Source organism: Taudactylus pleione, unplaced genomic scaffold, assembly GCF_031769625.1.
Source record: "Taudactylus pleione unplaced genomic scaffold, aTauple2 ptg000188l, whole genome shotgun sequence".
NCBI lineage: Eukaryota > Metazoa > Chordata > Amphibia > Anura > Myobatrachidae > Taudactylus > Taudactylus pleione.
The window spans coordinates 2,439,522-2,452,500 of record NW_028284590.1 but is presented as its reverse complement, the minus strand read 5'-3'; the positions used below and the strand labels follow the sequence as shown (position 1 = coordinate 2,452,500).

At 39.6% G+C, this 12,979-nt stretch overlaps 1 protein-coding gene across 2 annotated transcripts in view; it reads left to right on the top strand.

Moving 5' to 3' along the window:
- The window catches only part of PDE1A (phosphodiesterase 1A), a 344,517-nt gene that overhangs the window by 304,581 nt on the left and 26,957 nt on the right, over positions 1 to 12,979 (top strand). For both annotated transcript variants that reach the window (XM_088476422.1, XM_088476423.1), the window contains exons 9-12: positions 542 to 643; positions 2,622 to 2,742; positions 4,557 to 4,638; positions 10,964 to 11,084. In XM_088476422.1, the coding sequence (XP_088332548.1) occupies positions 542 to 643; positions 2,622 to 2,742; positions 4,557 to 4,638; positions 10,964 to 11,084 (426 nt within the window). The remainder of the gene's footprint in view (positions 1 to 541; positions 644 to 2,621; positions 2,743 to 4,556; positions 4,639 to 10,963; positions 11,085 to 12,979) is intronic.

Genomic DNA, 12,979 nt, shown 5'->3' with positions numbered 1-12,979 from the left:
ATTGTTTATTTGGTTGTTTAATTTTTGAGTTAGGGTGTTGAGAAGGGTAGTGGTTTTAGAAAATGTACTAGCTAGCATTACAAATAAAATGTTTTTCTTGTGTTATTCTAGAAAATGTTTTTAGACTGCAATTTTTACATTTTATTTTTTTTATGCTTAGTATGAAATATTTGATTTGGTTAATTTGAATATTAACTAAATCATTAAAAAAATATTTAACACAATTTTACAACCAATAAAACACTGAGGGAAATAAATATGCCTGCAATATTATATTTCTTTTTTATCCTATTCACCACAAATTTTGATTATTAAAATTATACCATAGCTCTAGTTGTGGTGAAATTAAATGTGTGAATGTTTTACCAATTCCTGACATTTTAACTATAACAGTATCTTAAAAATATATAATGACATTTTTGTACAATATTAACATTTAATAATAATACATACTTCTAAAGTTGTAACACATTAAAATAACTTCTCAGCATATCAAATGAACAGGCGAGAATATTGTCGTATGCTTTGTGATTGTTTACAGAGACTTACGGACACTGGTGATTGAGATGGTTTTATCTACAGATATGTCTGGTCATTTCCAACAGATAAAGACTATGAGGAATACATTACAACAGCCAGAAGGGTAAGTGTTTTTTATTGTATTTATTTTATGTTGCATTGATTATATTTTATGTGAGTAACATATAGACACACCTATATATTGCATTAACTTGATATATCAAGGTTTAAATGGCAGTCATAAGGGCTTCTTATGAGTGCACAGGGCCTGTGTGCAGTGTCTGAGAGAGCCCCCCACTCATGCCACCACTTGCGCATAGTAAACTCTGACACTGTGCCAGAGTCTGCAGAGCATGTGCAAACATCTGGACATCTGGTGGTTTCCTCTGAGGCATCTGCAGTTGCTGCACAAGGTAGGTATATTGTGCAGTGTGGGCCCCTTAGGGGCCCATGTGACCTGTTCCTTATAGATACTAGAGATGTGAGGTTTGGTTTTCCTGAAATATGATCACACCAGAACTTAAGGATTCCGAGTCGACTCGAGTCCTAGTTCTGAATCACTTTGGAGTTCCGAGACGAACTGACTCCTGGTTCCGTTCTACAGTCAGTTTTCGATTTTTTTAATCCATTTTTAATCGATTTTCATAAATTTTCAAAGAATCCAAAACTAAACCAAAACTGAATCTGAACCAAAACACTTGAGGATGGTTTTGCAAATACCAAAACACGATGATAAATTAGAATCAAAACACGGGGGTCTGCCCACATCTCTAATAGATACACTATTGGTAATCATTTATGGAGGCAATATTGCTTTAAGATGTGTATATATATATATATATATATATATCACATAGTCCTTAACATGTTTTAATGCTTAGCGTATGTCACGGACTAAGGAACTTGGAGTTGTGTACCCGAACTGGGTTGTAAAACAGAGACACCTGAACCAGTAGGTAGTTTGAAACTGGACGGTTTAATGTAGTTTCTGCTCATACAGTAATAGGGAAGACTTGTGATATAAGATGTTATAATAAAGTCCTCTGTGCAGAGATATCGCAACTTGAAGATGCTGAATAAGACTGTAGGACAAAGTCTCTGGGTAGTCACTGGACTTGGAAAATGAACTGTAGACTTGGAACTAAAAGAACTTGAAGAACTTAGAATTTGACTCTGGACTGGAGTAACAAGGTTTGAACTTGAAGAACTTGGAATTTGACTGCGGACTGGAGTAACGAGGATTGAACTTAAAGAACTTGGAATTTTACTCCGGACTGGCGTAATGAGGATTGAACTTGAAAAACTTGGAATTTGACTCCGGACTGGAGTAACGAGGATTGAACTTGAAGAACTTGGAATTTGACTCTGGACTGGAGTAACGCTGGTAACACACCGAGAACTCTGGAACATAGGACAAGACCTGAGAATCAGCCTTACTATGCTGGGGAGCATAGGTTTCACACCGGGAGCATAAGTCATGCAGCAGCAATGGACATTGTTGCACTGGCAACCAGCATGTGTTACAGGAAGGTCTTTCATACCATCAGGCTGAAGCGGATTGGCTGAAGCAACTTGAGACTGCTGCTGACTGGGTGCATGAGTATCACCTGACCTGACCCAAGATGGCTGCGCTCATGTTCCCGAAGACTTGTATACTGGTGCGCCGTGCGCACATGGATCTGCAGCAGAGGGACACAGGCAACAGCGGGGATGCTGCAGACAATCCACAAGTGGAGGCCCCGCATCGGAAATCGCTGGAGCAGCCGGCCGACGGCTCAGCGGACAGCGATGGCACAGACGTATGGGAAGATGCAGCGGTCCGGGGCGGAGGTCTCTAGCATGGTTTGTGACAGCGTATCTTCATCAGAAAGATATATGTTTAGAGTTATGTTATAAGAAAATAAACTGGTGAACATAACAAGTATACATTATGAATCAAGTGCAGTGATTGTGTAATTCATCATATACAGTATACCCAAATTCCAATTATTGTTATTTTAATATGAAATATGTGTAGTAACATAACTCAGTCAGTAATTAGATTCCTCTTATTGCCATGTTCTATTTTAGAACATAATTGATTGGTTTTCTTTATTTGACAGAATAGACAAATCGAAAGCCATGTCCTTGATACTTCACGCTGCTGATATCAGTCATCCTGCAAAAGCATGGGACTTACATCAGCGATGGACAGACTTACTGATGGAAGAATTTTTCCGACAGGTGCTAGTTCAATATTCCATTCACTGCATGTTAAAAAGGTTTTAAGCAGAAAGTATTATTATTATTATTATTATTATTATTATTATTATTATTATTATTATTATTATGTTGATGAGTATGATTATTATAATTATTATTATTATTGTTGTTATTATTATTATTATTTTTATTTTATTTTTTTTACTAGTTTTGTAGTATATTGCAATTACATTTTATATATTTGGTCACCAATCACCATGTCGGTATTCATTAGGTAGACATGAGATTGTCGACAAGGTCATAATGTCAACACTGAACATGTCATAAATTATGGATGTTGACACTGTCAATGTCAACATATTGACTACCACTACTGCAATTTGAGCTGTGTGATATTTATTGCATAGTACACACTTCATGTGGTAACTAAAGGTGGCATAGCAAATATGATTGTGTTCTTATTAATGTGACTTATGATCTATATGCCTCTTGCTGTGGACAACAAGTGAGGCTCGTGATCTGCATATACATCACTTTGTCCCACTCGTCAAGTCAGTTTTCTAGTAAAACCACTGCACAGCTTGATGATAAAATTGCAACACAGGTGCCAGCTGCCATACTGTAATCCAGTTCATAGCTGAACGTACAGTATGGTAGTCTTTCAGCTTTGTAGTAAGACTGACAGACGATTTTCCTCTGTTTCAGATCACTACACTTTAAAGGTATCTCAATCAAGTCTCAAAACACTCCCCCTAAACAACACTAAAATAATAAAGTAAAAATAATAATATCCCAAAGGTGTTAAATACTGATAAAATTTACATAATAGGTTACCATTTTACCAAAATACTAAAGTTCTTTATCAATTTAAAGCCACGCATTCCCATTTCATTGAATTGTATATAGTCCACACTTTTCTTTGTTGAAGTAATTTTACTTTAATCATAACTATCTCTCCCCCTGGAAGGATGTCATATATATTCTAAACCTAAAAAGAAAACAGATTATTTTTGGATTCAGAATTATGAAACAGCTTACAATGATCAATAAATGTTTCTATTTCTCCTATCATCATATTTATTCTAATACAGGAGTAGTGTTATTTAACTCACATTTTGTCTTGAATATAAAATTATAAAGACAATATAATATTATAAGGACACCCATAGAATGCATTGTGTACTGCAGTTAATAAAACTGTTAATTTTTGAATTGTTGCCATAAAACTCCAGTCAACTTCCTTCCGACTGGTGGCACAAGTAAAAACACTCACACTTCCGATTCACTTTTAAATTTAAACTCAGACCTCAATAGGGATTACATTTTAGTATGCTATACCAATTAATAAAAAATTTCCATTTGCATTGCATTACACCATGGTGAATACTGAAATTTAAAATAAATCACTTTCTTAACATCTCCTTGTAGTACTTGGAACATTGTACTTTGATTTTTTTTTTTAATACAACTTTTCATGACTGTCTAAATACTCTTTATAAATAATTTATCAAATTGACAAGCAGTGTAGCCCCTTGGTAATAGCGTGATATAAAATTGAGGACTAGACATCATCATTGGATTTGTTCCTCCTTAACCTTACAAATGGGCCATAATGAGTGGAATTAATAAAATGGTTAGGATGAAAGCTACCCCCTTTCCCTTTTCTGCTATCACTTATGGGACTTGTGTTCCCCACTGGTAGAGGAATTTAGTTGCTCATTTAAATTCAAAAGTTAAGTGATTTGGGTTGAACATGTTTATGGGTTGACGTGATACAATTTATAGAATTCTAATACCTAACCCAAAATATTTACTGTACCAAATTTTCCTTACAGGGTGACAAAGAGGCTGAATTAGGGCTTCCATTCTCACCACTCTGCGATCGAAAATCTACACTGGTAGCACAATCACAAATAGGTAACAAATGGATTTATTTTTTGTAAATGTATTTGCGCACACAAAGTTTTGAAAAACTAACTGTTCAAAGACATTGTTATACTTTTTGCATGAACAAAAGACATAAGTAGTCTTGAAAGCTTGCACTTAAAAATGGATTCAGCATAGCAATAAAGGGTAACACTTTCATCCAATGTTTTCCTGAACAATGAATGAAACACATCCATAAGCATACCATACTAGGTAGTTAATGTTGCTCTTTGTGTTTTTTTGCTCCCTGTATATCTACTATGTTTTATATTTACTACAGCACACTTTTAAAAAATATAGAAAAAATAATTATGCAGATATATTAGAAAGCCAAGGGATCCATTTTAAATGTAACATCCATGGAAGGAAATACCAAAAAATTGTATGATTAAAAAAAGCTAATGAGAAGGACATATTGATTAACGTATATATATATATATATATATATATATATATATAAAACTTACTGTACTTATTATAATTTTATCACAGAATAGAATAATGAAATAATAAATAAAAATCTCATATATTACATACAACTGCCTAAAACCTCTAATATAGTTACATTCTTATTATATAAATATTTAAATCAATTATGTAGATATGTAGGTAAATAGATACAATGTAAAAATAAATGGATGAAATTAGATCTTAATAACTTTACATTTACCCATAGAATTCATTTGTAAGTGTATGGTTAAATATATAAGAAATTAATATACTGTAAATTATTAATTAGCCACTAAAAATTCCAAGCTTATTAAAGATAACTATTTGTGCTATAGGAGCCTATTTATAAATTATCAGGTTTTAGACAGGATAATTATAATTTCTTATCACCAATTATCGCAGTAATAAGAAATTATGCAGGAATTAATAAAATTACAAATGTTTTGGCCACGCTACTGCGTTTGCCTGGTCCTACAGCTCCCTCTCCTAGTAACTATTGTGATCTGCAGCCAGTGTTGCAATAGCTAACACCCAAAAATTAGCTACCGGAATCAAGCTCCAGAATACAGTCCAAAGTTTGCTAAATTCGGCATATAGGCAGCTTCCATAGAGAGTTATGGTGGCTGCTTTTGTGATTGAATACGGGGGATCACATCACATTATCTCTCATTTCTGCTATGGTCTCCTATATACTCATTTTGTGCATCCTTAATTTACGGGTACCACCAAAAGGAGAGTTTTTGGGGGATATCCCGCAAATATTATTTGATAAATTGTAGCATTAGTATCAAGCTAAGCATGAGGACAAGTTTATGGAACCATAACCATCCTTCCAAAGCAGACCGGAGATTATTATAGAATACTGTATTCATCAATTAGCTAATCTCACCACTCCAAAGAAATCTATCCTCCTTGTGGATAAATATGTTGAAACTCAAAAGGTTATGTGCAAACGTCCAGTCCCCAAATTTCAAATGCAATCTTGTAGAGGTGAATAATGATCCTTTAAAGATCTTTAGTATACATAGTTATACTCAGATCTGACAGCTAGCATTTCTCTACTAAAACTAGGACAGTTTTTATGGCAATATTTTATGTTATTATATAATTTTAATGATTATCTATTAAAGAAAGCATCAACATAATTCATTTTATTTATTGGCATAATAAATATTTTCAGTATAATAATGTGCTTAGTAATTCTGTGAGATATATGGGGTTTTGATTCTTTTATTAGTTTATCTGACATAAGCAAGCATTACAGCAGCTGCTTTTTAAAATAACTGCAGCACCATAATATATATATATATTTTTTGTTACTATATGATGGATGAAAGATCTCAGTTCCTTTATTGCAATCACAGCTTCTACAAGCTAGTTTATGGGTCACCTGCTGTTTCCTTAGACATATTTACATAGTGTTGCACAGTTCTTGAGACTGTTCCTGCTATGTTGTGTTTCAGTTAGTATAAGTCTTTTACAGCATATCTGAAAAAGGTTATAGACCTGAGAGAGAGATAAATGCCACATAAACCTTATATAGTGCTTAACACCAGCAGGACAGTGCCATAGAAATCTTATCATTATCTTGGCCATATAACAGCCCTAGTTTATGTAAGCAGGTCATATGTGGTAGGTAAGAGATAAAGAGCCATTGTTGATCAAACACTAAGAGAGGGAGAATAACACAGTGCACCATAGCTTTAACATTTTCAGAAGTCAAAATTTCTGGTATGATGGCACTGTATATAAGCTTTACATATGATATGACCAGTGTGTATCTAGGTGTCCGAGTGCCCCAGGCAAACTAAGGGACTGGAGCCCCCCTCCAATGATTGCTCCCACTGGAAATAAAATAACACACACTGATTCATTGCCCCCACAGCCAGAAAATAAATAAAAACAAACATTAATTCCCTCCAGCCCCCTACAGAAGACTGAGTAACCTCACCTACTGGGCTGTCACAGATAGCTCCAGTGCTAATTGCAGGAGACCAGCCTCCAGTCGCTTCAGAAAGTCCAGACCAGTGAGTGTCTCCCTCCAGAGAGTCCAGAGACTAGGTCAGTAGGTTAGAACTTGGTCCCACTCCCTCCCTCAGCCCTCCATCGCCTTCCTCAGCCCCCCATCACCTTCCTCTGCCCCCCATCGCCTTCCTCAGTCCACAGCCACATCACCTTCCTCAGCCAGCCCCCAGCCACATCACTTTACTCAGTTAGCTCCAAGCCACATCACCTTCCTCAGCCAACTTTACTGTCACACAGTGTTTGGTTCTACTCAGTGTAGACCTTAGATTTGTAGCGCAGATCGCTTCTATCTCTCTAAATATCCACTAGTTACTTTAGGATGTCTGTATTCTGCTCTTTTTTATCATATACATTTCTAATATATAACTAACCCCCCTTTATATTTAAACCCCCTTTATCTAATATTATATACATTATACAGTATTATATTTAGGTTCTATTATTAGTGCTTCTTCTCTACATAATTACAAAAAATAGTTGACCTTGTGATGGCTAGCTTTACTTTACTGCATACCTATGTTTCCTAATACAACATTTATTTAAATGCACATGCGCTACATTTCCAATCTCCAATCAATAAGGATCTTATAAGTTGCTTTCTGAGACTTTTGTTTAATACAAGGCTGCTTGACTGGCGTAGAAGTTAGCATTACTGCCTCATAGACCTAAGGGGGTCATTCAGACCCACTCGCAAGTGGCAGTATGCCCAGAAAGTGGGTCGATGTTCCCCACTGCGCATGCGCACGACGGAGGGAGCTCCGTCGTGCGCATGCGCGAAACCTGGATTGCGACAGCCAAGCTGTCACTCCGGGTCTCGCACCAAAGGGGGCGTGCTGTCGATGGTGACTGACAGCACGCTCCCTTTGGTGGGCGTGCCGGGGCGTGCCTGCCAGATGGAGGCGTTCCCATGGGAACGCCTACCGTCTGAAGCCGGCCCCACTGACATCACTAGTGATGTCAGTGGGAGTGATTTTGGTTCTGATAGAGCCAAAATCACTCCAGGGCTTGAGGCTGGGAGACCCTACCGCAGGGTCTCCGTCGCAAGTCCGATGGTCGCGATGGTCAAGACCATCGCGACCATCTTTTTGGATGCTCGTATATGCTGTGGGTGGTGACCCACAGCTATACGAGCGTCCAGGAGGACGCTCCATTTTAATGGAGGAGGGCCCTGATTCAGAGCGAGCGCTCTGGTCAGAGCCTCCGGCTCTGAATCAGGCCCTAAAACCCCATAGACCTAACTAAGGTCAGGAGTTTATTTCCTGATCAAGGGACTATCTGTGTTGAGTTTGTATGTTCTCCCTATGTGTGATGAGTTTTCTGTGGATGCTCTAGTTTCCTCCCACATGCCAAAAACCTATTGGCAAATTGGGTTCTGAAAAAATAATAATAATAAAATAATAATAATAACCTGTGTGTGTGTTCATGTTGTAGGGAATATAGGGCCTGATTCAGACCCACTCGCGAGCGGCTGTCCGCTTGCAAGTGGGTCGATGTTCTGGACTGAGCATGCGCACGACAGAGGGAGCTCCGTCGTGCGCATGCGCCAGACGCGACGAGCGAAGGAAAGTCCTTCGCTCGTTGTGTCCGATCAAAGGGGGCGTGCTGTCAATGTTGATTGACAGCACGCCCCCTTTGGTAGGCGTGCCGGGGGCGTGCCTCCCTGATGGGGGCGTTCCCACGGGAACGCCTCCCGTCAAAAGCCGGCCCACTGACATCACTAGTGATGTCACTGGGAGTGATTTTGGCTCTGATAGAGCCAAAATCACTCCGGACTTTGCGGTTGAAAACCTCAACCGCAGGCTCCGGCTCGCAATTTCGATGGTCGCGATGGTCTCGACCATCGCGGCCATCAAAATGCACGCTCGTATAGCCTGTGGGTGGTGACCCACAGCTATACGAGCGTCCAGAAGGACGCTCCATTTTCATGGAGGCCGGCCCTCATTCAGAGCGTGCGCTCTGCTCTGAGCGTACGGCTCTGAATGAGGGCCATAGATTGTAAGCTCCACTGGGGCAGTGACTGATATGAATTAATGAATTATTGAATGATTGAAATATTCTCTGTAAAGTAATATTTCTACTGCTGCTATATAAATAACATTAATAAATAAAATACTACAGCAGGCATGTCAAGCATGCGGCCCGAATAAACAGTTTCTGCGGCCCCAGAGTGTGGGCTCACATATATATAATATGCTGCCCACACTCTTGCCACGATCAGAATCACAGCTCCGATCGGGCAGTGTTTACTTACCCTGCTGGCAACAGTGGTCTCTGAAGCGATCAGAAGCCTTTGATCGCTTCAGAGGCCAGCGTTCCCAGTGATGCAGCGTGCGGGTGACATCATGACGTCACCTGTGACGAGTGGAGCCTGTGTCTGCCGCTCTGGATCTAATTAGATCCAGTCAGCAGCAGCGTCTATGCGGGATTGCGAGGACTGGAGCGGTGCCCAGGTGCTGTCATGAAGAAAGGTAAGTACTGCACAGGTGAGTGGGGCCTTTTCTATACTGGGAGGGGGCACAGTATAAGGGGCATTACAGGGGGCACAAAATAAGGGGCATTACTGGGGGCACAACATAAGGGGCATTACTGGGGGCTCTGCATAAAAGGCATTACTGGGGGCTCTGCATAAAGGGGCACTACTAAGGGCATTACTGGGGGCTCTGCATAAAGCGGTATTGCTGGGGGCTCTGCATTAAGGGGCATTACTGGGGGCTCTGCATAAGGGGCTTTACTGGGGGCTCTGCAGAAAGGGGTATTACTGGGGGCTCTGCATTAAGGGGCATTACTGGGGGCTCTGCATAAGGGGCATTACTGGGGGCTCTGCATAAGGGGCATTACTGGGGGCTCTGCATAAAGGGGCATTACTGGGGCTCTGCATAAGGGACATTACTGGGGGCTCTGCATAAAGGGGCATTACTGGGGGCTCTGCATAAAGGGGCATTACTGGGGGCTCTGCATAAAGGGCACTACTAAGGGCATTACTGGGGGCTCTGCATAAAGGGGCATTACTGGGGGCTCTGCTTAAGGGGCATTACTGGGGGCTCTGCATAAAGGAGCATTACTGGGGGCACAACATAAGGGGCATTACTGGGGGCTCTGCATAAAGGAGCATTACTGGGGGCACAACATAAGGGACATTACTGGGGGCTCTGCATAAGAGGCACTACTAAGGACATTACTGGGAGCACAACATAAGGGGCATTACTGGGGCACTGCATACTGGGCACTACTAGGGCACTGCATAAAGGGCATTGCATAATAGGCACAAATTCAGGGGGCATTGTAAAAGGGGTTGTAACACAAGGTAGAATTGCATAAGGGGCACTACTACAGGGGGCACTGCATTGATTTTTATTAATAATAAAACTTTCAAAATTGTATATAAGACTTTTTTTTGTTGCGACCCACGCACTCGTAGACCTTGAATATTCGGCCTGGTTGGTATTTTGAGTTTGACATGCCTGTACTACAGTGTCTGAAATCAGACTCTCACAACGGCCATTTCTGGTGGTGTTCTATGATAAAATTGTTCTATCACTATTGGGTTATGAAAGATCCTATAGTAATATTTAGAACAAAGTTCTGTAACAAATAAAAAAAAATGTATGCTATTTGTGATAGCAGAGTCTAGTACTATTATTATTATTATTATTATTATTATTATTATTATTATTATTATTATATAACATGCCATTATATACTATATTCAGTATACTGAGAGAAACAACCAGCGGTTACAACACAATTGCTATATTTAAACCATTTAAAATGCAGGACAATCTATTTAAATTTCTGTCATTTTTTTATTTAATACGTAGCTCACATGTTATATAACTTTTAGGTTTTATAGACTTCATAGTGGAGCCAACATTCACACTTCTAATGGACTCAACTGAGAAAATTGTTATTCCTCTTATAGAGGATGCTACAAAATCTGATCATTCTGTCTACGATAAATCCAGGTTTGTCAGTTTCATTTGCTTTTATGGCATTGTTTATATTGTTTCACGTTGAAAGAACGGAAAATGCTGTTCTTATACATTGCTGCCCCCTAGTGACATCTTTGTATATTCACGATTGCATTTTGTAGCAATAAATCTTGAAAACACATTGTTAATATTCTCAAAAATATAAATATTCTTGCTAAGCCAGTAAACTGTTTCAATTAAACTTTTTTATTTTAAAATTAAGAATTGATGAAAATGAAAGTGAAGATGTATTTACACAAACTATAAAACTATAAATATATATATATATATATATATATATACACAAAAAAGAGAATATCGCACTACACTGTAGCATTAAATGTAGGTGCAAGGCCAGGCCAGTCCATTAAATATCCATGTCCATCCACTGTTCAACGATCCACCAGGGTCTCAAGCAGAGATGAGGCCAGCACTCTTTCTCCTTTTTTTGGAGAAAGAGTGCTGGCCTCATCTCTGCTTGAGCCCCTGGTGGAGCGTTGAACAGTGGATGGATATATATATATATATATATATATATATATATATATATATATTTTATGTTACCAGGATTTATTGACAGGGCCATTAAGCCTAACTTCAATAATTTTCATATTAGCTTTTGACTGCAGGCACAATGGGCCTGATTCAGAGCCGCTCGCTGTTTGCGAGCGCTCGCTCTGAATCAGGACGGGGATTTTTATTTTTTATTTTTTCTCCTGCCCGCTCGCTAAGCTGTGGATGCCCACCCACAGGTTGTGCGAGCGGGCTGGAGGTGGTTGTGATTATCCTAAGGGAATGCATGTATTTGTGCAGCCACCCCCCCCTCCCTGCCTATAAAATGGGGCGAGCTGTCAATCAACATCGACAGTCGCCCCGTCTTGTAGAGAGCCATGGAGCGACTGAACTTCAGTCGCTTGCTGGGGCTCGCACATGCGCACGCCGGATGCGGTGCATGCGTAGGGGCCAAACATCGACCCACTTGCGAGCGCTATGCACTTGCGAGTGGGTCTGAATCGGGCCCAATATCCACTAAACTCCAAATGAATATGACATTTCCAGATATGATCCATGTAGGTAAAATATATTGTTTAGTGTTTAAAAAATGTTCCAGTGCAGTTGCGTTAGCAAGTAAGATATTATCTCCCGGCTCCCACATATTTAGGTCACTGTCCTAAAGAGACTGCAGTGATCTGAGCTGCTGGGACATCACTGATTCTGCCACTGTGCAGAATCCACCAATTCATTTTTATGAAGAACAAGGTTGCCAAGCCGTCAGTCACTTTTGTATGCACCTAATAATGTAATCTTCTGCAGTGAATTAAAAGAGAGCAGAGTAGACATATGGGACCTCAACAATTATTTCAGGTATATTGTTCAACACATTGATACACAACCCTTCTTATATTTTAAGATCAATTTATTTGCTTTTTAACTTTATGCTTTGGCTATTTTTAAATTGCCCATGGGAATTGAGTTGCTGTTTGTGACTTATGCCTGTGGTTTAAGTGCACATTGCATTCAACCAGAGCCGTAGCTAGACTTTTTGGTGCCCTGTGCCAGAAAGAGCATTGGCGCCCCCCTCATTTTTCAAAGTGACATAATGCACCCAAAAAAGGGCCATGGCCTCATCGGGAAGGGCCAGGGAAGAGATAGGAGAGGCCAGGAGATGCTGGGGATAAATAAGAGGAAGCTACAAGCAAGAATGATAATAAACAGAAATTTGACAGGCCCAAACAGCGCCCCCCTGCCCCGTGGTGCCCTGTGCGACGGCACCGGCCGCACTACCCTAGCTACGGCCCTGCATTCAACTCAACAGGATCACCATAGTAAATCTGGGTACACACTGATAGATATATTGCCCGCTGGTTTGAACGGGCGATATATCTATA